The sequence below is a fragment of the Myotis nattereri genome, assembly GCF_964212035.1.
Source record: "Myotis nattereri genome assembly, chromosome: 8".
NCBI lineage: Eukaryota > Metazoa > Chordata > Mammalia > Chiroptera > Vespertilionidae > Myotis > Myotis nattereri.
Window position 1 is genome coordinate 69,171,282 of NC_138083.1, and position 27,942 is coordinate 69,199,223.

Genomic DNA, 27,942 nt, shown 5'->3' on the forward strand with positions numbered 1-27,942 from the left:
ATGCTGGACTGTCCAATCCTTGTGTTCCTGTGCGAATTGGAGACGTTTTATCCTGGTAACTGCAGACAGCAAAGGTGTTCAAACAGGCCTTGGGTGTCCATATCCCAGACGATGCAGTACGGCTAATTTGCCTACAAACGTCAGGCAGTCATAATAATCTAGCCACTCAGTGTATATATACACACACAGACTTCTAAAGTGTTTTGGTTTTCTTTCAGTTTTATGCAAAACTAAATCAAAGTATTTTAGGGTTTATATGATCTATTTTCATAAAGAAAGAAGGCTCTCTGAAAATTAGAAGAATGGCGGAGCCCTTTGGGGTGGGAAGATCCGGCTGGGGACGCCGTTACTAAGCAACCGCTAGCACTCTCAACTGCCCTCAGAGCTGAGGAAATCCAAGTCCCAACTCAGCCCTACCGTAAACCCGCGCGCTTTTGCGACATTGCCGCGCCTGTCGCTGCGTGCGCGCCCTCTGGCCCCCACTCTCCGCCCCAACCGCCATTGCCTCGTGCCCGCGCCGGTCGGTTGGTGGCGCCTTTGTCCTACGGCGGGCAGGTGGGCTGAGGCGGAGGCTGCGGTGGCGGCGGGCCTGAGGCGAAGGAGCATCGGGGAGTCCGCCGTGCTGGTAGCGGTGAGTGCCGGGAAGCGGTGGCCGTCCGCCGCGGCATGGGACTGACGGGCAGGCAGTGGAGGCGGACCCGGGCCGGATGGGGAGGCTGAGCCTGGCGGGCCTGCTTGACGCGCCACCGCGGCCGCGGCTCCCTCTGGGTGCGCGCGGGGCTGCGCATGCCCGGTGCGGGGCGCGGCCTCCGGCGCTCGTGCGGCCCAGGCCCGGCCGTTCCCAGAGGCCCGTGGTGGGCTCCGGTCCCGCGGCGCCGCGCTGCAGCCGCCTGTCTGCGCGCGAATCGCCGACAGTAGCCCCCAGGCTTCTCTGTAGGATAGGGATGCACATCTCGGCCTGCTTCCCAAAATGGTGAAATCGCTCGCCTGCGGGTCATCCGCGAGACGGTGGCGCAGTAGGGATTCGAACCCGGCGTTCTCCGTGGCGTACAGCGCCGGGCGGCGAACCCCGCGGCGCCCGGGATCGCCCGCCTCGCGGCCCCTTGACAGCATCCTCGAGGCGTCTCCTTGTCGTGTGACAGCCCTGTCTGTCTGTCTGATAACGCGGGCCCCGGGCCCCGAGAACCGGGAAAGAAACTATGCCGAGGTGACCCCGGAGGTAGCGGCAGAGCCAGCACCCCAGCCTGCTGACTCTCCTGCCTCGTAACCCATAGCACTTTCCACCCCGGGACCACCCGCCAGGCCTTTTTCTTAGGACGGCGTTCCCCAAATTCCAGGCCCTCGCGTTGCACCTTTATGTCCGGGTACCATCTATACTGCTGTTTATTTTACCAAATGTCAATTTTTTCCCCTTTACACTGACTCTCCTTCTTCCCCCCTTCTTACATATATTTGTTTAGGGTGGAAACGTGTGTCACAACCGTATTATGGAAGTCAGTTCTCTTTCTAATGCTCAAAAAAAAATAAATACCTGTCTATTAAAAGAAACAGTGCGTCCTGTTCCTGCTGCAATTATTCTGCATTCCACGCTTTGGGAAGCGCTGCCCTAGGAGTATGGGGTTAGTTGTTCTGGCCTTTGCTCTGTGCACGGAATGTTCCCCTGAGGCATAGCAGAGTCTGTGAAATGCCTCCAGGACCTTTGGGGATGGTAGTTCATACCATAAACGTGCTGGCTGTGAAGTGTTCTCGCTATTGACTTAAACATGATAGGAGGGATGCAGGAGCCCTCCGCCCAAGTGCGTGCGGTGTGCCTAGTAGCGCGGTGGAGTGGTGGGCACCTGGCAGTTCATAAAAAGCTGTTTCTGCAGACGCTGATGGAGCAGTTTGGGGTATTGACAGCTCAAGATTTCATGTTTTTTTTTAATCGATCAGTCTGGGTGTGAAAACTAACTTTCAGTGGTGACTTTTTCAAACCAGTAAAGCCCAAGCATTGCATTGTGGGTATTGGAGATCGCTTGACTGTGTGCTAAGATCAGATTCTTCCTTCATCCTGGTTTCTTTGCCTTTCTTTTAGCTCCAGATATTCTTTGAAACCTCTGACAGAAGTCTTTTAACCTAAAACATAGAAACAGTGATTCCTGATAGAATGTGCCGGAGAAACCATACTACAAGGCCCAGGGGAAGGAATTTTTCTGGGTGCAGGTTACCCAATGTCCCAAGCCTGTAAACACCCCACGTTTAAGGGAGGCGTTGACAAATTAACAAGCTAACAGTCTGTTCTATTTGTGGCCTGTTCATAACCTCTGTTTTTGTGTGTGAGCGAGCACATTCACTTTAATTTATGAAAGGTTACTCTGAAAAGTCAGCTCAGGCTACTCAAAGATTTTTTCCTTGGGCTGTGTAAAAAAAAATCCATATTTCTTGGGATTACTTTGGTATGAGCACAATGTAGAAATTACATAAGGCTAAGGTAATTTTCTTCACATTTCTAAGCAGCAGTTCTGTGTAGAGAAGAAATGATGATAATTTTTCTTACTTGAGTCAGTTTCAGAACTTCAGCAAATGGAGCCTCATCTACCTGTGCTCAAAAGCTAAGAATAAACATCTTTTGGAAAGGCTTTAGAAGTCTGATGAGAAAGTGCCTGATAGTTTCATTTTAAATAACCATTGCAAGCATTCCTTCTCTATGGCCTGCAGATGGCAGTACCTTTGTATGGCTTGTTACTACTGTGAGAACTACCAAAATTTAGTTGTGCTTTTAAGAATGGAAAACCTTCAGAGGAAATATATTTAATATTTTAATCCCTTCAGCAATTTTTGTTTTTGGCTTCCAGAAAGAATGAAATGTCTATTTCTAAACTCATTATTACTCTTAATCGTAATGATAACATATAACTAGCAGTGCATATGGTTTATGAAGCAGGTTTACAAATACCAACTCATTTGCTCCTGTCAATCATCTTGTGAGATAGGACAAGATGATTATCTTTTTGCATATGAGAAAATAATGTCTCAGAGAGGTTAGATTTCTTGCTTAGATCACATATTGAAGATAAAAGATTTCCTGATCAAGCAAAATTGGGACATGTTGAGGTAAAGTGGTGTCCTTACTCCAGAACTTCTCAGGGGCTTTTAACATGTTAAACATATGCAATGTAGATGTCCAAGAGAGAAAGATACCATGATGCCTTTCACTGTACCCCCAGGAACATCTTGAAGTACCAGTATTTCCCAAAACTTACTCTTTTTGCTACACTTCATTTCCTCTATATAGCTATGGTTTACTAATGATTACTGTGTCTTTGAGACAAGTGTTTTTAAAGTTCAGTTAGCAAAAAAAAAAAAGAAAAAAGTTCAGTTAGTTTTTTTGTGCCAAAAGATTTGCCTTGTGAACAAATACATGTTTTGTCTAGACTATTCAGCTTTTGCAGAGTTAAAGAAACTCAAGAAATTAGTAGAGTAGTACCAATAGAAAGTTACCCCTATGTTAGTTTCATTAATGAGAGACTTTAATGAAAGGATCAGGGTAAGGCCACTGTCTGAAGCAGCAGCACATTAGGGAAATATGAAGTACACTGACAGCTAAATATATAATACCAGCATGCCTGCTGCTTTTTAAATGGTGGTTTTATTGCCGCCAGATATGAATATTTATAAGGAGGGTAATTTTCATTCTTCATCCTATCACTAAAAAAATAAAGATAATAGTCAACTGGACCAATTACTTTTATGATAAGAAAGTAATTCCCCTCCAAGATTTAGAACTTTTTCAGTCCCTGAGACTCTTTTCCTTTATTTCATGTTCAAAACAACATTATTGTTGACCTTTATAAAGAACAACGGCTTTAGGCAAGGATCAGGGCAACTGAAGTTGCATTGGAGAGTAGAGTGTCACACTAACTTTATAAAATATCTTGAGTGGTCCCCTGGTTTTCATCTGGAATGATTGAGTTACTGAAGATTTGGTTGATCCTGCAACAAATGGATGAGCTTTGGAGAACTTTAAATTATAAGTAATTTGGTTTTGCCCAGGCCAGTGTGGCCCAGTTGGATGAGGATAATTCCATGCACCAAACGGTCCCCAGTTTGATTCCTGATCAGGGCACATGCCTGGGTTGTGGGCTTGATCCCCAGTAGGGGGTGTGCAGGAGGAGGCAGTCCGTTGATGTTTCTCCCTCTCTCTCAGATCAATTAAAAATAATAAGTAATTTGGTTTTAAGTGAGTATACTTAATTTTGTAATTGGATCAGAAATGATACAAGAAGTTTATTTTCATTTTTTTATTTTTTTAGTATATTTTATTGATATTTTTACAGAGAGGAAGGGAGAGGGACAGAGAGTTAGAAACATCGATCAGCTGCCTCCTGCACACTCCCCACTGGGGATGCGCCCGCAACCAAGGTACATGCCCTTAACCGGAATCGAACCTGCGACCCTTCAGTCCGTAGGCCAATGCTCTATCCACTGAGCCAAACCGGTCAGGGCAAGAAGTTTATTTTTAAACTCTTCTAGTTCTTTTTGACATCCAAGAGGAAAAAAATAGGAAAAAACGTGATTTTTGTTCATTTTTAAAATTAAGGATTATATGTAACTGAACCTTTTGCAGCCTTTGGGAAACTTATATGAGTACATCTTCAGTCACTTGAACAGCTCAATGGAAATACAGATCCTTAGATACAGCTCCCTACCCCTTACTGGTCTCTGGAGGTGGGGCTAAGGAATCTGTCTTTCAAAACCCAGCCCTGTGATTTTTTATGTACATTAAAGTTTGAGACCCCCTGATTTAGGACTTTAGAATATTAGTTTTCACTGGTATGTAGTTGGGTTTACATTAATAGATTTGTTTTAAACAAGACCTTAATTTAACTATAAAAATGTTTTGGCTTCATAATTTGAGCTAGAGGTAATAAGAATAGTTAGGATTTCTGTTGGTCTTTAATATTTTTAATTCTTTCCATTTAGTAGAATGCTTTCACCTTCTTGAGAACAAAGAAAGCTTTTGAATTCACAGTGTGAATACCAAGAGTCTGTGGTCTGCTTATGAATGTAAAATTATATGTGTGGCCATTTTTCTCTTTTGCAGAGAGTTGCATTTAGATATAACAAAATGCCTCAGAAGTAGATGTTGTGGCCCCTGCCAGCAAAACAATACTGACAGCTCTAGTTTGCCCATGATTAGCCAAAGAAGTGTATAACCTGCTATCAAAAAGTGGCAAGGTTGGTGGCTAATATTTTTTCTGCCATTTTATAGCTAGGTAATTGGAAAAAGAAGCTTAAATTTTCGGGCTTTTAAATGGTCAAATATAATTGAAGAGAAGTTCGGGGGGAGGGGCGACAACTGACCTTAGAATTGGACATTATTGTTACCTTTAGCACTATGGAAACTTGGGCTCATGATTCCATTTCCTTTGGAAGTAGCTGTGTGATTATGCCTTCTGTGCTGTTTGCAGGGATTAAACTTTTTACAGATGTTAGCCATTGTCCTGATATTTTTGTAACAGATTGAGTTATTCCTCCTTGAACACAGGAGTTTAGAGAGATTTGTGAATGGAGGATCCAAGTATATATGTTATTGGTATATTAGTATGCACTAAAGGGATAAATAGATAATAGAGTAGTAATTCCCAAATACCTGCCAAGAATCATCTGAGAAACTTGTTAGAATACAGATTTTTAGGCTTCTTTGTCAGATTCTAAAAGTTTGAGATGGGGTCTGAGAATCTGATTTTTAATCATCTTACCAGTAATGCTGATATATCTTCATTAAAGAAATGTGGAGAATGAAGAGAATCTCTCTCTATATAAAAGGCTAATATGCAAAGTGTTCCCTTGGGAGAACAGTTCAATCGCTCACTATAACGTGCGTTGACCACCAGGGGCGGCACAGAATGAAGGATGGCCCTGGCTGGCAGCTGGAAGGCCCCAGTCAGCCCTGATCTCCAGCCAGGCCTAGGGACCCTACCTGTGCACAAATTTCGTGCACCGGGCCTCTAGTATGTATATAAATAAGGATAGGGGAATGGGGAGTTGTCTAATGAGTATAGAGTGTTTTAGTTTTGCAAGATGAAAAGTTCTGGAGATCTGTTGCACAACAGTGTGAATATACTTAACCCTACTGAACTGTATGTTTAAAAATGGTTGTTGGGCCAGTGTTGCTCAGTGGTTGTGCGTCAGCCCATGAACCAAGAGGTCACGGTTCAATTCCAGCTCGGTTTTATTCCATTCTGGTTTGATTCCCGGTAAGGGCATATGCCTGGGTTGCGGGCTTGATCCCAAGTAGGGGATGTGCAGAGGCAGCCGATTAATGATTCTTTCACATCATTGATTTTCTATCTCTCTGTCTCCCTCTCTCCCTCTCTCTCTCTCTCTGAAATCAATGAAAACATATTAATGAAGCAAAGCATTCTCTTATCCCTGATAGTTACAGTATAGCTCATTATAATATCCCTGATGTTACAATATACCATCAAAGTCATCTTCATAAATATAGTTTGAGAAGTCATTATGGTTTTTCAAGTGGCATTTTTATCCATTTAGTAGTATCTGGTTTTCAACTAAGCCTTTTAGGGAGTTTTATTTAATTTGTAATTACTTATTGAAATTGTATACGTTTCTGGATTCATTCAACAGCCAATAGTAGTACTGTCACTACGTGCTGTGATTGTGATTCATACTGCACTTGTTCAGAATAGTTTACATTGCATTGGTGTGGAGTATAAAAATTGGTTTTAAGGTAAAAAGAGTTATTTTATGATGGCACAATTAAAAAATAGAGCAAAGCAATTCTTGGTGCTGTGAATGAAACGTGTATTTATTTATAGCATCCAAGGACCATGGTGTGAACCTTGTCTGGCATATTAGTCTAAATTAAAATTGTAGATTAGGCATTGTGTCTTTCTTTGGTAGTTCTTTACCCCATTCTTTTATGCCTTAAAACAGCTCTGTCATTTCCCGTATAACACCATGTTTTCTAAATTATTTTTAGGATTTTTTCTTTTATGTAAATCCCTTTAGTTGGTACTGTTTTTCTTGTATAAAAATCCTTATTTGAAAGGTGCTTTTAACTGTTTTAAGAAGGGCACTTGGAAATTATAGATATTCTGGCCAAGGTTAAGCACCTTGTGGTAATGGTGATTTTAAATGGCATCCGCATTGCTGATATAACTAACAAAGTAGCAGCCAAGCTGCGGTGGAAGAGACACTGAGACTGACTTTTGGTCTTAAGAGTATGTGGCTGGGATAAAATATGGCAGGAGGAGAAAAAAAGCACTATTTCTTCTCTTTTTTGTGAGAAGGAGGATCATTCTACCTATCCTTGAAGAGTCCCACATTGCCACTAACTTCTTGATTAAATTCTCTCCAATTATGGCTCCCCATCTAATGTTCAGAAAGGTCTCTTCTCCTTTACATTAACATTATTTCTATTTCTTTGGTGATATATATATTAGGGGAAAAATAATCTTATTCAAGAATTAACATAAAAGCTCTCTTCACCAGTTCTAATATTTGCATTTCCAAAGAGAAAACTTGTTGAAATGAACTTCCAACCTCCAATGGATGAGTTTTCAAATTGTATGACAAAAAAATTAGAATGGAGCGCCTGACCGGCATGGCTCAGTGGTTGAGTGTAGACCTAATGAACCAGGAGGTCACGGTTTGATTCCTGGTCAGGGCACATGCCTGGGTTGCAGGCTCAATCTCCAGTAGGATTGATGATTCTCATTGTTGATATTTCTCTCTCTCCCTCTCCCTTCCTCTTTGAAATCATTAAAAATATATTTTAAAAAAATTAGGATGGGGCAAGGTATTTTTTCTTGACTCTAAATCTTTACTACACTGTGATCAGCACCCTGAAGTTATTTATACTTTTGATTGTTTCTCTATTATTCCTGGATTATTGAACTAACAGGTTTTCCAAAAGTTCTGTGTGCACGTATGTTAGGATTTTTTATGTGTGGGGATTGGTGGTGGTGACAGTTTTGCTTTCCTAACTCTCACTGAAAATTCCCACAACCCTATCCTAACCTGAGTAATCCTCTTGGATGGCAATGAGATTATAAAAAATTTCCAGGTCTCATTTTATCCATATCTCACCCAAGATGGAACTTTAAAGAACTCTTAAATGGGGGTGAATAAACAAACACTTGGCACACCATACTAAAATTTTACTAACTCCTAAACTTTAAAAAAATGATCTAAGAGAGCTCTTTTGGCAGAAGAAACATAAGCCACACCATCCAAGTAGAACTGCTTTGGACTACTCAATGAAAATAGTTATAGGAGGCACATTACAATGAAAATGGTTTAAAGATATAATCTTGAATTTTTAAATAATATTGCAAATAATTTCCCCAACTTCAAAGTAAAATACTTACCTCCTTCATTCTAACTGGAACCAGTTTTGCCCCAAAGATATATAATGTATGACTACTTTTATCTCCCCAGTCTTATGTGTAGGCACTCACAGAACTAGATATAATTATACAGTGCAATAATCCTTTTCATATGATGAGGGCAAATTATAATATAGCATTAATAGAAACTTACCAACTAAAGTAATGCCACATGTTCTGTGTTCTCACCTAAAAGTTAGTTAGGTCAGGTCAGAGTTTAGATGAGTATTCTTTATTCACAAGACTATTTAATAATGTTAGGAACTCTGCTAGAAAATGTGGTACTTATTTAAAAGAGATTTTTACACCACCACTACCCCCGGTGTATTCCAGAGGTACTTTGAAAACTACTTAAATAATCAAAGGCATCACATTTCTCTGAATCACAGTCACCCTATATTAGAAAGCAGTACAAAGTAAATGAGCGCACTAGGTCAGTAGGCCCTTCTAAACCTGAATTGATATTCTTCACAATTATATATAAAAGAATTGGGTATTTTCTATAAGGACTATCATTTGTTACATGTAATTCAGATGTTAATGAACCTGTAAATTGTGAAAGTGCCACATGCAGTACCAAAGCCATGGTTAGATATTACTGGCATGTCCTACATAGAAAATATTTTTTGATTTTTTAAAAATAGAGAGATTATAACTTGTGTCTGCATAATTGAAAACAAGAGGCAATTTAGAATATGCTTCTCTGGCTATTTAGATTTATGTTACCTTCAGTTTTGTTCAAAGCTATTCTAGGCATAGTGGAAAGAGAATTCTGGTTTAAAATGGAATTGAAGATTGTTCTCACTGGAACAGGAACTCAGAAGGCAGTAGAGCAGGGTAAAGTCTATACCAGCCCTCTTAAGTTCGTTTGTGTGTTGTGTTTTGTTATTGTTGGTCTTTCATGTGATAGGACTCTGGTTGGAATTTTGAAAATACATAATTATTATTTTTAAGCACTCTATATGAGTGCTTAATAGCATTTAATGTCATTAAATATAATATCAATTGCTTAATATGAAACAAGCAACAAAACTACACTGCAGCAGGAAGCAGTTTTATTTCTCTCTCAACTAAAGTACGAAGTTTTAATGCATTTATGTATATTTAAGTTATAAAATTGTCAGGTTATCTTTTGGGTATATGGTAGGTTGGTACATTTCTTTAGAAATTTCATGAGTTCTTATTTGTACATGGTGTTTTACTCTTTACTTCAATTTTTACAAAGCTAGTTTGTTTTGTTTTTAGTAACCAGGCTTTAACTGCACAAATTGGCTTTTCTATAAGTTTGTATGATTCTCTCCCCAACCTAGATGTATATGTCAGGCTTCTCTAATGAAAACTTCTTATGAGGAGTGTTTTATTACCTAACACTTCTATACCAAATGCCAGTTCTTACTCTCAGGTCCTTATCTATGAGGGTCATAGATGTGAACATGTCAGATACTTTGTTTAGAAAAAAATTAATCCATTTCTTTCCCACATCTCATTCTGGAAGAGTCTATCCAATGGAATACAACACAAGGCATGCTAAAAGGAGGCCCCGCTTCATGGAATATTGGAAGTTTCAAGACAATGGAGTTCAGCTCGTACCATAAAATGGAACTATTTGCCTTTACTCTTTTTGTTTTGTTTTGTTAACACTCTCCTTATTTTTCTCCCACCCTTCTCCCCTCAAAAAACAATCGTCCCCTTTGGAGGTGGAGAAAGGGGGAAGGGTTAGGTTTAGGACCTGGCAAAGTGTTCAAACATTGACGTAATCAGTTCTACACAAATTGTGTGTTCGCTAGAAAACTGAGGACACCCCTTACCAAACCGTGACAATGTACTGCCATCCTTAATAAAAACTGCCCAGTGACAGTGTGTCTTCTGAATGGATTTTCTTACACCATCTGGTTGTCATTGTTGTTCTTTTGTTATTGCTTTCATTTGAAATATGCTGATGATCTTGTTTTTATTCCGTAGCATTGAACAGATGGGTTGATTATTCTTTTCAGATATTAATAAGGCAGCGGAAAGAAGAAATATGAATACGGCTCCATCAAGACCCAGCCCCACACGAAGGTAAAGTACCCTGAAGCAGTGAGTTACCTTGGGAGAGTTGGGCTCTGGGGAGTTAAGCCCAACTTCGTACATCAAGGGTCTTTTCTTCCCCCCAACAAATCAGAAACACTCAAGCAAATAATAAGAACATGAACCATGTGTGAGGGGCCTTGCTGCTTTTTTTAAACATGCATCAGGAGATACCGAGGAAGCTTTGTGTTTTCGGTGGCAAACCCAGCAAGTTCAGCTTGCAACATGAGTTGCAGGCGATTGGAAGAGGATAAACCTCTGTTTGTCCCCAGCTCACGTGTCAGTGGGAGCCTCCACAGCAGGAGTGCCCCAGGGTCGTTGGTGTGTGCCACGCTGCTGCAGCGGGCAGCAGAGATTCAACACTTCATTCCACATGCCTGCCGGTCCAGATGTTAACCCGGGTTACGGAAAGTGCTGCTTGAGAGATGGCTGCTGTACCTGTGCTGCACATCACCCGTATGCCCACATGTTTGGGGTACCCACTGAGGAGAAATAAAAAGGCATAAACACTCCTCCTCTCAAAAGTCTCCCTTTTTCTTAGCTTTCCTGGAAATAAAAGGCATTTTCCCCAAAATAGTCTTTCTTCCAGCATATACAAAAGAGATAGTCCTGATGTGTACCCTGGAGATAGGCATTAAATTGGCTCTTCTGGCAAAGAAGAGCCTTATTAATGTTACCATTTACCCCAGGATGAGTATATTGTGTCCAAAAGTGTCACCTTGCAAGCGGATGTTATCTGGTGTCTCTTCATGGCTCAAGTGGATACTTAATATGGATTTTTGCCTTTGTCCCTAAGTAAAAATGCCAACTTTCTACTATAAACGACATATCAAAACTACATGCCACAGTAAACTATATTTCCTACAATGAATTGAACACTGCTGAGTACAATGAATCCTAGTCTACTGGTAGCTCCATAGGTCACCTGGGGATATACCCAACCGAGCATTTACACATAACATACAGCTGTCCTGCTTTGGGACAAAACTTTTTCTTTTTTTTTTTTTAACCTACTTATAGGAAAGAATGGCTGCTGTATGTTTGGTGTATATGCTCCCACTTGGATATGAAGGGTGGATATTTTCTAAGCTACCAGGAATAGATCGCACATGTCTGCTACAGAGTTTAAGCAGACCCGCGGTTAATGCTGCCAACTTCAGTTGGATTCTATGAGCACTCTGCCAGGCAGAGGAGTTGAATCTGATACCACAACTACCGCTGTCAGGTGGATGCCCTGGTCTCACTGCAGAAATGAGCATATACATTGCTATTTTCTCTGTTCTTCTAACACTATAAGGAGTACCTGCAGCTTATAGGAAATACTTTGTTGATTGATTTTGTGAGTATGTATAAGTATTCTAAAAAAACATAAATCCTGCAGAACTTCAACAGTTCCATATAATTGTTTCCATTATGCTGCATCTAACCGTGCTTCAGATTTGGGGCAGTTCCATCTGTGTTGCATCTCATTGCCCCAATAAACGTGGAATACTGATGGCTAAGAACTTGCATCTATCTAGTGATTAGAACTGTGGGACTCCCATTGGAAGCTGTGGTTGCCAAATGGCTTGAAAGGAGACCTAATGCGTATCCATTTTCAAGGAGCTCTAATGTGTGTGTTGCTAAAATAGGTAGCTTACCAGAAGGTGTGTGGAATTGGCAAATATAAAGACACTGACTCCACTAGTAAAGTCTTCCCCCACTCTGTTGTCCCCATGATGTTTATGATTTCTGGATAATATCTGTGTGTTTCTGCAGACAAAAAAAGGTGGGTGAGGGAGAGGCACATTGCAGAGTACAGTGTAACTTCTGTTTGTGCTATAAATTATGAACATTTTATGTCATATTAATGATAGTCAAATGCTTTAAACATTATCAGTTGATAATGTTTGTAGCTTTCAACAAACATTGTCAATGTTGGGGAAATAACCAACTCCCCTGGTTGGAATCCAATATAGCCATTGCCAGTACATTAAATTTAAAAAACTAATTTTATACCAAGCTAAAATGTAATTCCATAATTTCATCTTTATTGGAAGCAGTATCTTTATGCCTTTTTAAAAAACTATTCCCCCCTCAAAAAAAAAAAAAAAAAAAAAGCAAAAAAAAAAAAAACAGACAACATTGTAGGGAGCCTTTTAAAATGTTCTTACTAGATATATAAATATGTCACTTTTATATACCTTTTAAAATATCACCTTCCTCAGAAATAAATTTTAAAATTAGGTTATTTAGATATGGATAGGGCCGTGGCTTCCTCCTTTATTTATAATCAATAGAAGGGACAGCTAGGCTAATTTAAATTTTACTAGGACTGTCTTCCCCCTGGTGATATGCCTCTAACTGGGTTCCTCAGCATGTTATTTAACATGCTAAAGTTTCATACAGTCATGTTTAATAAGGTTCAGGGAAGAGGGATGTTCACATTTAGTAAAACCTACTCTGAGCCCCATCTAAAACCTGAGCAACGAGTTCCTGTTTTTTACCATTAAAAAGAATTTTAAAGCCCTAAAACCAAACAAATTGTATACATTGTATTTAAAATAAAACATTAACATTTTAATCATTGCTTTGATCATATCATGCATTATCTCTTAAGATATATCAATAGGGCAGAAATAAAATGCAATAAGTAGGCAAGATGGGTGAGTGGTTAGCCTGGAAGGAGCTGATCATTTCTCTGAGGGTGAACACTTGATATCACATCACCCTTTAGGTACATGCCTCTAGTCAAAGCCTTGAATTACAAATGTACCAGTATGTTTACAGCAACCATACTGCCTTCATTTGACATCCCTAATTTTTTTATGTGCCCCCAGCCATGAGGAATGCATTGTTCATGGGAGGGGGGAATCACTATACGACAAATATTTCCCTTAAGTTGTTCATGTGTTCAGTGCTGCTACTTTTAAATTGTGTAAGCATGCTGGTAAGACCTTTGTAACACCTTGTTTTGCTGGACTTTAACCTTGAGTGTCAAAACGCCTAGGTATCTTTGGGAATTTTCACAGGATTATCACCTCTTCAAATGTCTCTGCAAGGCACAGTTCTGCTGGCATTGCTCTCAGTTCAGTAATGTGCCTCCCTAATGATTCCAACTGTCAGTATGTAATTCTGACAATATTGGCCCAGCCAAGCACAGTACTTTGCATCGGAAATCCCTGCTCTGGATCCAATTTCAGCTTGAATTCTCATCATTTAACCCTTGGACCACTTCACTTGACTTCTTTGAATATACTACATAGTTCCCGTGCAAATTGCCTGGCATTAGTGCTGGGCATTAGGCCTTCTTCAAAAACTGGACCATGATTCTAGTTGTGCCTCCGATGTTCTCAGTTTCCATCTGTAGCTCAACACCTTGATAATCCAGGTCTTGAAACATACCCCTACGCAGATGTGACTTCCAAGTGGACTCTAGTTCCTCATCCTTTCCATATGACCCGAAGAAAAGCAAATAGAATTAATTCATCTACATCTACATCAAATGTTCTGCAGAGAGTTTTCCTCATATTTTTAAGGATTTTAGGCCTGATGCCTCTTCAGTGAAAGTAATCAAGGGCTCGGTTCATCCAAAATAACCTAGCTGTAGACAAGTTTCTTATATGGCCTAAGGTGGTTTCTACCTATCCACAATGTTAATTCCTTTGATAACTGCTTGCTCTTTGGATGTGAGACAGCCCTAGCTTAAGGTGGGCCTCACAATTAAAGATTCCAGGCTGCAATTAACCCTGTACTGACGCTTAAGAAGAACCATCAGTTCTCAGCAAGTGCCATCTCTACCATCAGAAAAGTCCTATTTGTGCTTGAGAAAATCATCAGAGTGCTTCCTAGGGAGAAACATGGGAACTTGCGAAACTTGAATCTGTGAGGTATATCTCACTGTGCGCCATTTCCTACCTAATGGCAAAATTCTGCTCAAGTCCTTTGTCTTCATTTCTGACAGCATGGAACCATTGTCGTGGGGGGTCAACATCACACAGCAGCCAGCCATTTAGATGCTTATGTTTGTGGACAGTATCTGTGACAGAATAGAAGTATGAAGAGCTGGTGAAGGATTTTTTCAGGAGGGGAAAAAGGCTGGACCTCCCAAGGAAAATATTACAGTAAACAAAAAGACGTTGACAAAGAAAAGGACAAAGGCCTTCCTCCCTGACCTTCGGTACACCAAGGCCAAAGCAAAACATCCTGAGCTTGAGGTTTCAGCCTCTGGCTGAAGACAAGTTCAAAGTCCCTCACCGTCTTCAAGGTGATCAGCTATCAGTTCTTACTCTGTAGACTCTCAAATGAACAGTAGTCGACACTACCCCTACATTGCCCAGGAAGAAAAGCAATTCTACCAGAAGCATATCACTTAATATCTGAGCCATGCATGGCTTTTCCCTTCACCCACTCCTCACCTCTCAAATGTTTCCAAATGATGGCCATATTTCTCTTGAGGCAAAGAGCATTTGGCTACCAGTATTTTCCCCCTGCTGAATAGATAAGGAATATTTACCAGAATTTTAGTAGTGTTTATCACCTGCCTTCAGTTGTGGACTCAAGTGCTGAAATTTATTTAACCACTTTTTAGTTTCATTTTAGCTTCTAGTGACCTGGTACCTGAGGGTACACTGCATTTGGTCTCCATTTAAACACCTCTCATGCGGTGGGAAGATATTTTGAACCTTATTATGCTCCAGAAACTTGCTCCTAACCCACTGGCTATCTTTGGTCAAGCATCTTATTCAGCAGGCTTCCTCCTTGCGGCACTCTGAATCCTGTACACTGTACACCCTTCTGATAGCTGGTCTTACTTTGAGAAAGATGTTGGGGCCGGCAGCTGGAGTCCTGGAAGCCCTTTTGTCTCCGGGAAGTTCTTTGTTTGGGTCCCAAAGTGACCCTAAAGGGGTTTTGGTTTTTGTCTTCAGAGGAATAGCAGTCTGCCATACTGCTCAACTTGTGAGAAAGGAAAAAAGCCTTGCCTTTTCATTTTAGAGATTTACTATCTTCTCTATCTCTACTTCCACCACACTTTGGTTCTTTTTCCCCCTTGTGAATGAATATCACCTCTTCTACATTTTTACCCAGAAAGCAATTGAGGGGGGATTTGTAGTTGTGTTGCACATGAACTTCAAATTCATTGAGGGGTGGGGGAGTGCTTGCCTTCTCAAACTGGTAGCGTGAACCCAAGCTTTGGGAATTTAGGATTATGGTCAACCTCCAGGGATGAACTCTGACAGGTAAGTAAGGTATTTCAATGGGTTTAAAAGAATGAGAACCAAATATGGCATTTATAATTATCCTAAGGCCGCGAATAATGTGCTGTTCCACCAGCCCAAAGCTTTATGTGTAGTCTGTGGTCTGTCAAGCTTATGATCTCTCTCAGTCCTGATTGCCAAGAACACTTGAAACCTGATTCCACCTCTAATGACTACTTGTAACTGCTCCCCAAGGCAGCTTTATCTAGCGATCATTAATCCAAAAAGACTTTACAGTTGTCCCTTCTCATTAAATTCTGGGTGTTTGCCCACATTATATACTATATCAGATGTTATACATATTAGGAGGATTATATGACATAAGGAAAATTGAAGTAAGAATATTGGTTAGTCTCTACTTTATTCTAATAGGAAAAAAAAGTTTAGCTGTCCTCATTTAAATCCCCTGGTCTCCCATATGTTCCCACAAATTAGGGGTTCTTGTGAGCCTTAAAATATATGACAAGGATTTTTCATAGAAGCAAAGTTGTCATTTAAATTGTTTTTGCTATGCCCTGTAGATGAAGTGAAATTGGGGTTTTCTACCAAGCTGATGGCATCATGATGAATGCTTAATATGTGTAATCATGGTAGATGACAAAAGTGTCAACAAAACATGGCTCCTGCTCTTGAAAAGCTTATAGTTTAGTTGAACAATTCATTAAACATTTCCTACACTTCGTCCTGTGTCCTAGGAATGCAAAGCCTTCTGTTTAGTAGGGAGGCCCTGTAGACAAATAATTACAGAACCGTGTGATAAATGCAGTAATAGAAATATGTTCTAGAGCAAGATTCATTCAATGTGTTTGTGGATCATCTGCATTGCAGAAACAGTGACATTTATAGTGGAGAGCTTCTGATAGCCCTTGCCCTCATGGACTTGCAGTTTAGGAGAGTGGACAGACAAGTAAAAAAGTACTGTGAGAAGATGTGGCCAGGATTTAGAGGAAGAAGATAAACTTTTAAACTAACAAAATGAGGGAATAAGATATTTATGCTGAGACCTAGAAAATAAGTGTGCATTCCTGTCTGCTGCTCAAGTAAAGGCATCAGGAAAAATGTTGACTAGTTATAGCTGAAAGGCCAGCATGGCAAGAGAGTGGTAAACTAGGGAGAGGATGAGATGAAGTTGCGGGAGACAGGAGCCAAGACCACTCAGGATCTTATTAGCACTAGAGATTTTGGATTAAATCCTAAATACTGTGGGAAACCAGTACAGGATTTTACATATTTAAAAGATCACTAGAGTAATCTGGAGAAAGACTAGAAGAGACGAGAGTAGACATGGGGAAACTAGAAGGCCTTTGCTGTGGTTTTATGGAGAGATGATTATGGGTTGACTTTCAGTGATGCCAATGGAAGTAAAGAAATGTGGACAGAATTTCAGAGAAAGGACGAATGAAATTTGGAAATGTGATTGGTAGAGTAGATGACATCCAGTTTCCTGGCTTGAGTAACTGGTGTGGCCTTTATTGAGATAGATAGGACTAGAGAAGCCTATTTGTTGGGGAAGATCGAGTTCAGGGCAGGTTTTATGGAGGAGGTAATACTTAATGTGGGCCAAACAAAAATACCTTGTAAAAAGGTAAATACCAGACCTAGCCAGTTTTCCTCAGTGGATAGAGCATTGGCCTGAGGACTGAAGGGTCTCAGTTCAAGGGCACATGCCCAGGTTGTGGGCTCGATCCCCAGTATGGGATGTACAGGAGGCAGTCAATTAATGATTCTCTGTCATCGTTGATGTTTCTATCTCTCCCTCTCCCTTCCTCTCTGAAACCAATAAAAAAAATTTATGAAAAAAAAAGTAAATACCAGATCAAAATGAGTAATAGAAATAGCCAGTGCTCTAAGAGTTGAGCAGGAGATGATTAGCAGTTTCTAGGGAGATTAATCTGAGGTTTCTTCCAAGACATGGGACATGAATTTTCCTGTGAGGATTGGTTGATACTTGGATTAGTGCAGGAAAAATATTCCAGGTTGAAAAGCCAAAAGAACAGAAATATTGTGATAGATGTCATGTAAGTTAAGTCTTAAGAACAGCTTAAGTAAAACTGAGGAAGTTGAATTGGGAAATAGAGGAAAGGTAGCAGTTGGAAGGGGCCAGATTTGTTAGGGAGGGTGGCCAGAAGTGCGATAGTGAAGCTGCAATTGGTATTAGGTTGTAATTTGGGTAGTTAATCTGGTCTTTATGTGTTGAGTGAATTGAAGTGAACTGGAAGGTTGGTTTTTGTTTTGTTTAGTTTTTGGAAATTTATTGGTGCCAGCATAAGGGTTTGGATTGAATTCATAAATCTAGTGAAGGGGGAAAACAAACAGCATCCAAGTGACTTAATGGAGATAGGAAAGGAAGAATCAGTCAACTTTCAAGAATTTAAACCTTGGTAACTGGGAAGATTATTTTCGTCAAAAGTGAAAATTTCAGGAATGGGACTGAGTGGGTTGAATAAGAAGTTTATTAGATATGTTGAGGTTAAGTTTCCAGTGGAGTAGACTGTCTCCTGAAGAATATTGAATCAGAGCAGGCCAAACAAATCTGTGACTTCACACACTTTAAAAAACAAACCTTGGCAACAAAGGAACTAGATTCTTCATAAACCTCAAATTGAGAGAGACCACTACTCATTAACTATGTTGAGAAGACAGTGTGTGCTTATACTTTACTATGTGTATCTATTGTAATTTTTCTTTTTTCCCCATAATTTAATTATCCTGCTAGATATTTTAAGTGAAGTTTTCTGCACTTCCAGGACAACTCCTTTGATCACCATTACTTTGTATGAAATTGTGCATTTGCTCTTTTTTTCTTCGTGAGTCTTGCTCCTTACTGTGTCTCCCCAACTTTGTCCCCCTTTTAAAGTCTCTTTCAAACAGGTCTGGTAGGAGAAAATAGGTTCTTGGAGAAAGACACTTTTACCTTGAAAACCTATTGAGATTGAGATGCTAGATTGGCATGCATAAGGAATGCCGAATTACTACTTACTCCCTGAAGCCTGATAAGTACTATGACCTCAGTCAAAACCTTTGTCTTTGGGTCATACATTCTTTGTCCTGATCTTTTGAGATTGTAGAACCTATTAGTCTTTATTTGCTGAACAGATGGTGACTGTTCTTAAAATTTTAGTCATGTGCTCACTGTTTTGCTACTGTTTTTTTGGGGGGGAGTGGTTGGAGGGGAGACTTCCTCTAATAAAGAGCTGAAGGGTTAGCTGCCTTCGATTTCTTTGTCTTAGCATCTTCTTGCTACCTCCCACAGAGATCCATATGGCTTTGGAGACAGTCGAGATTCAAGACGTGATCGATCCCCAATTCGAGGAAGTCCAAGGAGAGAGCCCAGGGATGGAAGAAATGGTCGTGATACCCGGGATAGCAGAGACATGCGAGACCCCCGAGACTTGCGGGACCACAGAGATAGAGACGTTCGGGATCACAGAGACAGCAGAAGTATGCGTGATGCTCGGGACATGAGGGATCTTAGAGACTTCCGTGATCTAAGAGACTCTAGGGATTTTCGAGATCACCGAGATCCCATGTATGACAGATACAGAGATATGAGAGACTCCCGAGATCCCATGTACAGGTACAGGTACATGTACAGCTATTCTGCTTGGGGTGTTTTTTGGTAACAGTATTTTTTATGTGTGTTCTAAACTAATTGAAAGCTCTGAAGGGCATGATTTTATATTTCTGTTGTCTATCAAATGGTAGATATGCTGCTCAGTAAATATTTTAGCAAATGAATTTTGGTCTCTCCCCATGGCCTATGAAAGGCAACATTGTGCAAATGGAAAAAAGATGAAGTGCAAATTGTTTTTGGCAGTGCAAAAGCACAGGGCAGATACACTTCATGGGAAATGCACTTCATACCTACTAGGGTGGTTATAATTTATTTTTTAAAAACACACACAGAGCTCTAGCTGGGTTGGCTCAGTGGATAGAGTGTCAGCCTGCAGACTAAAGGGTCTCCCGGGTTCAATTCCAGTCAAGGGCACATGCCTAGGTTGCTTGCAGACTCAATCCCATTAGGGGGCGTGCAGGAGTCAATCAATGATTCTCATCATTGATGTTTCTCTCTCTCCCTTTCCCTTCCTCTCTGAAATAAATAAAAATGTATTAAAACACACACACACACACAAAAATATAGCAATTGCTGGTAAGGTGTGGAGAAATTGGAACAATATTTTACATTGTTGGTAAGAATGTAAAGTAATGTGGCAACTATGGAAAACAGTTTGGAAGTTTCTCAGAAAGTTATAAATGTAGTAGAATTACTATGATCGATTCCACTCCTGACTATACCCAAAAGAATTGGAAAGAGGTAAACAGACACTTGTACATGAATGTGCACAGCAGCATTATTCACAGTAACTGAAAGATAGCTACAACCCAAAGTCCATCAGTAGATGGATAAAAAATGTGATGTATTCATGCAATAGAATAGTATTCAGCCATAAAAAGGAAGATAATGCTGAAACCTGCTGCAACATGGATGGACCTTGAAAACATGCTGAGTGGCCTTTTTCTCAGTGGTTAGAGCAGCCGTGGGCAAACTACGGCCCCCGGCCCGTTTGAAATGAATAAAACTAAAAAAGAAAAAGGCCGTACCCTTTTATGTAACGATGTTTACTTTGAATTTATATTAGTTCACACAAACACTCCATCCATGCTTTTGTTCCGGCCCTCAGGTCCAGTTTAAGAACCCATTGTGGCCCTCGAGTCAAAAAGTTTGCCCACCCCTGGGTTAGAGCATCAACCCGAGCACCTATGGGTCTCTGATTCAATTCCCAATCAAGGGCATGTACCTCGGTTGTGGGTTTGATACCTAGCCCTGGTCTGGGCACTTGTAGGAGGCAACCAATCGATGTTCTCTCTCCCCCGCCTCCTCTATCCCTCCCTCTCTCTCTGAAAATCAATGGAAAAAATATCGTTCAGTGAGGATTTAAAAAAAAAAATACATTATGCTAAGTGAAATAAGCCAAACAGACACAAAAGACAAATGTCATATAATTCCATTTATATGAAGTGTCTAAAAAAGGCAAATTCATCGGCAGAAGTATCTTTTCATGCCCCATTCCCTTCTTTAATGGGTAGAGTTTCAGTTCAGAGTGTTGTTTAGAGTGATGAAAAATTGTGTGTGTGTGTGTGTGTGTGTGTGTGTGTATACATACACATGGAACAGTTCCTCAAAACTAGTATCAGTAATTATCACAGGCCCTTGCCAGTGTGGTGTAGATCAGTGGTTAGTGTTGGCCTGCACACCCAAGGGTTGCAGGTTGCTTCCGGTCAAGATGGCACTACCCAGGTTGCACGTTCAATCCCAGTTCTAATCAGGCCAGTGCCAGAGGCAATCCGTGTGTCTTTCTCACAGGTGTCTCTCCCTCAGCCGCTCCCCCTTCTTTTTTCTCCCCTCCCTCCCTGCCTTCCACTAAAAACCAATGGAAAAATATCCTAAGGTGACGATTAACAAAAAATAATAACAATAATTACTACCAGTTCTTTTGTGTTTGCTTTATGCCAGGGACTATACTGAGAACTTTCTGTGAATCCAGGACTTTGGCAAGGCAGGTTGACTCATTTGCAGCCACAGAGGTAATAAGCAGTGAGTCCCAGATGCAGGCAGACCTCGTTTATTGTATTTTACAAATTGAAGGCAAGACCCTCTCTACCAGCAGAAAGGTTACAACTCACTTTATTGCCATACTTGCTTTATTGCAGTGGTCTTGAACCAAACCCACAATATTTTCCAGGTATGCCTGTAGAAACCTCATTGTCTAATCCCAAAGTCCTATGCCTTACTATGTTTATTTCCTCACAGGGGACTGGGTCTTAAAGAATTCTTTGTATCTGATTTTTTTCAGGATAGGACAGTTTTAATTTTGTGATGATTTCTTTAACTTTACAGGAGAGAGAGCTCTTATGACCGATACCTGCGAATGGATGACTATGGCAGGAGAAAGGATGACTCTTACTTTGACCGTTACAGAGATAGCTTTGATGGAAGAGGCCCTCCAGGCCCAGAAAGTCAGTCTCGTGCAAAAGGTAAAGTAGCAGAAACAGTTTATTCCTATTACTGATGGAACACTTGACCAAAAAAGAGGAAACTAATAGCCAACTGAAGGGGGCAGATGATGTGGCTAAGCAGCTCACAAAAGGAAAAAATACAAATAGCCTATTGATATGTAGAGAACATTTTTAAATGCAAATTAGTATTATCTGGTTTAGTCATCTAAGAAGAAGAAATAAATATGAAATTTCATCAATAAGAAATAAACTAAGATTGGAGCTAAAGAGGTTGCTTGCTCTTTGCCCATTTTACAAATAACTACAGCTGCATTATCTGTGAAGCATGGGGTTTGTGGGCTTGTTTGTTTGTTTTATAATTTTTACCTAACAGCATCTCTTTAAAAAGACAAACATGCTTTTTTAAAAGTGTGGTTTTCTCAACACATCTTTTAAAGGTTTTTAAATTGCTTCATGTCTAGTTGAGCAATAGCACGAGGTGATTCCCCCCTGTGGGTAAATAAATTAATTAATAAGAGCCTTTCTAGAGGACAGTGTGGCAGTGTGTATCAGATGAAGCATTAGAATGACCATGCCCTTAAATCCAACTATTTCAATGAATTTTTATATTAAAAAATAATACTAATGGTTATTTTTTTCCACACACACCCCACACATCCACACACTCCCCTTTCACTCACTCACTCACACTCTCTCCCTCACTCCTAATGATTATTTTTAGGAGATAGTCTAGAACAGTGGTCGACAAACTGCGGCTCACGAGCCACATGCGGCTCTTTGGCCTCTTGAGTGTGGCCACGAAGTTTCAATCTCACTGTGCGTGCGCGCCCGCACATGGTATTTTGTGGAAGAGCCACACTCAAGGGGCCGCAGTTTGCCGACCACTGGTCTAGAAGAGAGAGAGAGAGAGAGAGAGAGAGAGAGAGAGAGTGTTTGTGTTACGATCTTTGCCTGCGGGTAGTTCAGGATTCAAAGTAAGGCTTGTGCCTTATTTTTATAGAAAAAATAAGCACAATTCATATTTTAGTTTTCCCTGGTGGTATCTTGCAGAGCGTTTGAAACGGGAAGAACGGCGTAGAGAAGAGCTTTATCGTCAGTATTTTGAAGAAATCCAGAGACGCTTTGATGCTGAGAGGCCTGTTGATTGTTCTGTGATTGTGGTCAACAAGCAGACTAAGTAAGAACCCTTTGGATATTTCTCCTGAGTATGGGGAAGGGTCCGAATTGAAACTCAGGCTCCCTCTTGGCAGCTCTACCCACTGAACGTGGCCTGTGTATTCTGGCATTGCTATGCTGTCTTAGCCAGAGTTCTTTCAATTGTAAGAGACAGAAAACCCATTACAAGCTGGGTTGGGCCTCAAAGGGAAATTTTTAGTTTGCTTGGCTTGCAAGTTCAGGTATGGCCACATCCAGGGTCAAACCATGTTACCGATTTTGGGTCTCTGTGTTGCCTTCATTCTTAGACAGGCATTCTCCTTGAAAAGGCAGAATGGCACTGTCCCTAGACATGTATCTTCCTGGCTTAGCAAATGCAATGGAAAGAGAGCTTCTCCTTCCTAGTGCTTCCACCTAAAGTCCTGGAATTGTTTTTCATTAGACTAACCTGGCTCACTTTCCCATTGCTGGACTAGTCACTTAGCCAACAGTGCTGGGATGCCCTCATTGGCCAGGGCTAGGTCATGTGCCCATCCATCCCTAGAGCTTAAGGTGACTTTGTCCTGTGGAGCCATGTGAACTGAGTTAGGGAGAGGTGCCTTCCCAAAGGAAAATCGAAGCGAAAATATATGCTGGTCATCCAAAGCAGTAGAGGCCCCCCTCCAAGGGACAACCCCAAATCCCCAGTACTTTGGGAGGCACGTCTCCGCATTTGTCAGCCAAGCATGAAGTCTTTCTTTGTGAAGTGCCATGGCCTTGCAGAACTGTTAGGTGACCATGCTAGTCAATCCAGAGTTCACAGCACTGTTTTACTCCACCTCTGCTTTACATTCTTTCCTTCAAGAGGCAGAGCGGAGAAGCAGAAGGGAGTATAGCGGCTTGCTGGCTTGGCAGTAGCTATGTGTTCTTTCCCTTGGTGATTAGTAAATAACTTCATGTATTTCTAACAGTTTGGGGTTAAAGAGCCAATTTCAAGGCAGAACCTAGGGAAACAGGTGTTGAGACACTAAGCAGCAGAAGAGTTCACAGGCTCTGGGCTGCCTTGTTTAGAAGTAGATGCCGCTTTAACTGTAGAAATGGGGTTTTTGTTTGTTTTGTTTGTTTTCTGTCATTTTCTAAGCACCTATTCTGTACTACCCCTGTGCTAGGCACGTTATGTATAATATTTTTACTCTTCACAGTAATCATGGTACATGTGTATTCATTCAGGTTTTATGTGTGGATGGCAGATGCTAGGTCCTGGAGCTATAATGGTAAACACACACAGCAGCCCCTTCTTATGGAGCTTACACCCTAGTTGAGCAGATGTATTGGCGATAGGACCTATGAGGAGAAATACATCAAGGATCTAATTTAGATTGGAGAGAAGGTCAAGGAGATGACATAGGAGCTGAGCCGTATCATTCCTGTTTTATTAGTAAAGAAACAGATTTGTAAGAGGTAAAGGGATCTGCTCAGAGCTTGACAACTTTGCATGTCAGTGTTAGGGCTGGGATCCAAACCCGTCTTTCTAGATGAAAGTCCATGCTTTTCCCATGATCATGCAGCCTCCCCAAAGACAAGTCTGTTTAGGCAGTGAGACGGAATAAGAAAGGACTGCTGTGCTAGAGAATCAGGAGAAGGACCTGGCTACTAACTACTGTGCTGCCAGCAACTTCATATAGAACCATTCGGAGCCAGTGTAAAGAGAAGGCAATCTTCTAGCTCCTTGGAGTCTGAAGAGGCACTGGGGAGACCCTGGGTTGAACTCTCCAAAGGAGCACCCACAGCTGGCTGAAGGCAGCAGTGTGCGGATGGTGAGGTGGGCGGGCAGTGCTCATCTGGATTCTGTTTGTTTCTACAGAGATTATGCTGAATCTGTGGGGCGGAAGGTGCGAGACCTAGGCATGGTAGTGGACTTGATCTTCCTCAACACAGAGGTCTCACTGTCACAAGCCCTGGAGGATGTTAGCAGGGGAGGGTCTCCTTTTGCTATTGTCATCACCCAGCAACACCAGATTCACCGTTCCTGTACGGTCAACATCATGTTTGGAACCCCACAAGGTACGGAGGCCCAGGTGAATTCCAGAGGTAGTCACTTGGTCCATTAATTCTTTCATGCCAAAATCAGAACAACCAGAGTTGGGGCAAATGACTCATATTTTCAGCTCAAATATGGTAGGGCCCTTTGATGAGTGCACTGGTGGAGATTTACATGGTCATTTATTCATCTGATATTCTTGTAGTGGATACAGTTCTATATAAGACGTTATGTTTTTCCCTTAGGTATGTACAGGGGTGTGCTGGCAAATGTTCACCAACTAGTTCCGGGTGAGGAAATGAGGGCAGTGTGGTCTGTAGCATTTGCTGATTTTTGTGGTGCACATGCTCTGTGTCCTAGTTCAGACCACCCATGTGAAGTCACTTGAGGGAGAGTTGGGAAGCGATGCGCAGTCAGCTCTCGCCAGTGGGAAGAGCTGGTGCATACTACATGAGTGTGATAGAATCCTTGCCTCCACCAAACTTTCTAATGGGAGACAGTGCAACAGGCAGTTGGGATGCTGTTTGTAAGTGTGCTGAGCAGAGGGACTGTGAGAACGGAGAGGGCCTTGACCTCCTAGAGGTCCAGGGGAGGTTCTTTGAAGTCCTTCCCTGAAGTGACTTTTAGTACTTTGCACCCAGAATATTGAGACTCAGCCAATTGATGCCCTGCTCATAGTTCTTTCAACGCACACGAGATCTCTGTTTGTCTGACTGGTTACCTCATAACCATAAAATGCATAAGGCTCGCCTGTGTGTCATTTGTCTCTGAGGAATAGTCCTCAAGATATGTGAGTTCATTTATATAAAGTTTTGAGAAGTCTTCTCACCACCCTGTAAATCGTGTTGCCCAAGGAGAGGAGGTTACTTAGGGTCACAACTTGATCTGAATCCATTACCTTTGAACTTATGAATTCAAAAACAGCAGGCCAGCTCTATCCCGAGAAGCACAGCGGAGAGCCCGGCTCTACAGACGGGCTTTTTGACCCCCTGCAGCCGGCCCTCCACGGTTATTCCCCACGAAGTCTTTTTGAATCTGTGAGAGGCTATCATGTTTCTTTGATTTTTACTACCAGTCTGTGATCTTGGAATTCTGAAAAGAAGCAGCTCTGTACAAAGAGGTGTATTCCCCACCAAAGAAATCCATTCACCTGTCTTCCCAGCTTCATCTCCTTTCCCTCCCTTCCCCATCCCAAGGCTTTTTGTTACTGGTTTTCTTGCTGGTTTGAGGTTAGGAAAGGCTTGGTAGACAGAGGTCAGGAGATGGGCACTGAAATCTCTCGTGGGAGAAAATAACCCGTGTCATTCCCTCCTGCAGAGCACCGCAACATGCCCCAGGCAGACGCCATGGTGCTGGTGGCCAGAAATTATGAGCGCTACAAGAATGAGTGCCGGGAAAAGGAACGCGAGGAGATTGCCAGACAGGCAGCCAAGATGGCCAATGAAGCCATTCTACAGGAAAGAGAGCGAGGAGGCCCCGATGAAGGAGTACGCGGGGGCCATCCTCCAGCCATCCAAAGCCTCATCAACCTGCTGGCAGACAACAGGTACCTCACTGCCGAAGAGACTGACAAGATCATCAACTACCTGCGAGAGAGGAAGGAGCGGCTGATGAGGAGCAGCACCGACTCTCTGCCTGGTGAGCTACGTGGCAGGGCCGAGGTGAAGTTCTGACTCTGCATTTCTCTAATTCCCAGGCTCTGTTGGGAGGGTGGGAGGCCCATGGCTTTTTGGGGTGGGGAAGGGAATGAGCCCACCCCTGTATTTCCTCATGGGCCTTTATACTGATAAAATGATAACTTAATATTTGGGCACAGACTTCTGATTCCTGTAGTTAATCTGGTAATGGGTAGACTAGTATTACTGACTCCCTGGTAACCAAGGTGGATGCCCTTTTTTCTTTAATTAATTCTCTGGGGAACTAGGCTGTCTTCTGGAGACAGCTCATACCAAGGAGTGACCCCTTTGGGAAATTGATGTTATAGTCTATGTACTGTGTGATTGATGTGATCAGTGATTGTTGTTCTTCCCTGGGCTGCCAAGCCTCCTGCCCATGGAGGGTACTTTCAACCAGCTGCCTCCTCCTTCTGTCTTGTAGGCCCGATTTCCCGCCAACCACTCGGGGCGACCTCGGGTGCCTCGCTGAAGACACAGCCAAGCTCCCAACCGCTCCAGAGCAGCCAAGTGCTCCCCTCTGCTACACCCACTCCAGCTGCGCCCCCCACCTCCCAGCAAGAGCTTCAGGCCAAAATCCTCAGCCTCTTCAATAGTGGCACGGTTGTGGCCAATAGCTCTGCATCTCCCTCAGTCGCTGCCGGAAACACCCAGAACCAGAATTTTTCCACAGCCGTAAACAGCCAGCCTCAGCAAAGATCACAGGCCTCTGGTAATCAGCCTCCAAACATTTTGGGACAGGCAGGATCTGCTCAGAACATGGGCCCCAGGCCTGGGGCTCCTTCCCAGGGCCTCTTTGTCCAGCCTTCCAATCGCCTGGCACCTGCCAGCAACATAGCTAGCCAGAGGCCGGTACCTTCCACAGGTATCAACTTTGACAATCCAAGTGTACAGAAGGCTCTGGACACCCTGATCCAGAGTGGCACTGCTCTCTCGCACCTGGTTAGCCAAACCACAGCACAGGTGGGACGGCCCCAGGCGCCCATGGGATCTTACCAGAGGCATTACTGAGGCTCAATCTCAGCTATTCCCAGCTCCCTCGCCCCGGCCGCCTCCCATCTGTTGTGTTCTGAGTAGTTATTTGGAGGATGTTCCGTGAGCCTGTCCCGGTCACATCAAATGTCACAGGTTCTGCCCTCCGCTCTCCTGCCCGAGGCTGTGTTGCTTATTCCTTCCAGAGTCAGAGTTTGTACTGCATTTGGGGTTGTGTATTTTTTGTTGTTGTTGTTTCTGTTTTTTTGTAGAAAATAAATATTTCTGGGGTCACTTGGGTGGCAGTATAGGTGTCTGGGCTCCGTTGATATTTTATGGGTTTCAAACATGAGTTTCTCTGGTCTCTCCGTCACCTGGATTTGGGGGGTGGGGAAGAAGAAACC

At 42.0% G+C, this 27,942-nt stretch overlaps 1 protein-coding gene across 7 annotated transcripts; it reads left to right on the plus strand.

Moving 5' to 3' along the window:
* The first annotated feature begins 508 nt into the window (after positions 1-508).
* Positions 509-27,846, plus strand: NCOA5 (nuclear receptor coactivator 5). Of its 7 annotated transcripts, none has more exons than XM_081097482.1 (8): positions 509-631; positions 10,388-10,454; positions 18,954-19,277; positions 21,600-21,736; positions 22,769-22,895; positions 24,717-24,916; positions 26,211-26,531; positions 26,991-27,846. In XM_081097482.1, the coding sequence occupies exons 2-8, from the start codon at positions 10,417-10,419 to the stop codon at positions 27,575-27,577; spliced, it is 1,734 nt and encodes a 577-aa protein (XP_080953608.1). In that variant the 5' UTR covers positions 509-631; positions 10,388-10,416; the 3' UTR covers positions 27,578-27,846. The 7 variants fall into 7 exon arrangements, with proteins under 7 accessions (XP_080953608.1, XP_080953611.1, XP_080953610.1 ...); XM_081097485.1 differs by having other exon boundaries at positions 511-631; positions 26,211-26,554; XM_081097481.1 differs by having other exon boundaries at positions 530-631; positions 18,954-19,283.
* Positions 27,847-27,942: the final 96 nt, after the last annotated feature.

Bases quoted from the DNA above. Each gene is read 5' to 3' on its own strand.
- NCOA5 (XM_081097481.1), top strand. From the start codon at position 10,417: ATGAATACGGCTCCATCAAGACCCAGCCCCACACGAAG. The intron at 22,896-24,716 runs GTAAGAACCCTT...TTGTTTCTACAG, and splicing joins GTGGTCAACAAGCAGACTAA to AGATTATGCTGAATCTGTGG. The intron at 26,532-26,990 runs GTGAGCTACGTG...TCTGTCTTGTAG, and splicing joins CAGCACCGACTCTCTGCCTG to GCCCGATTTCCCGCCAACCA.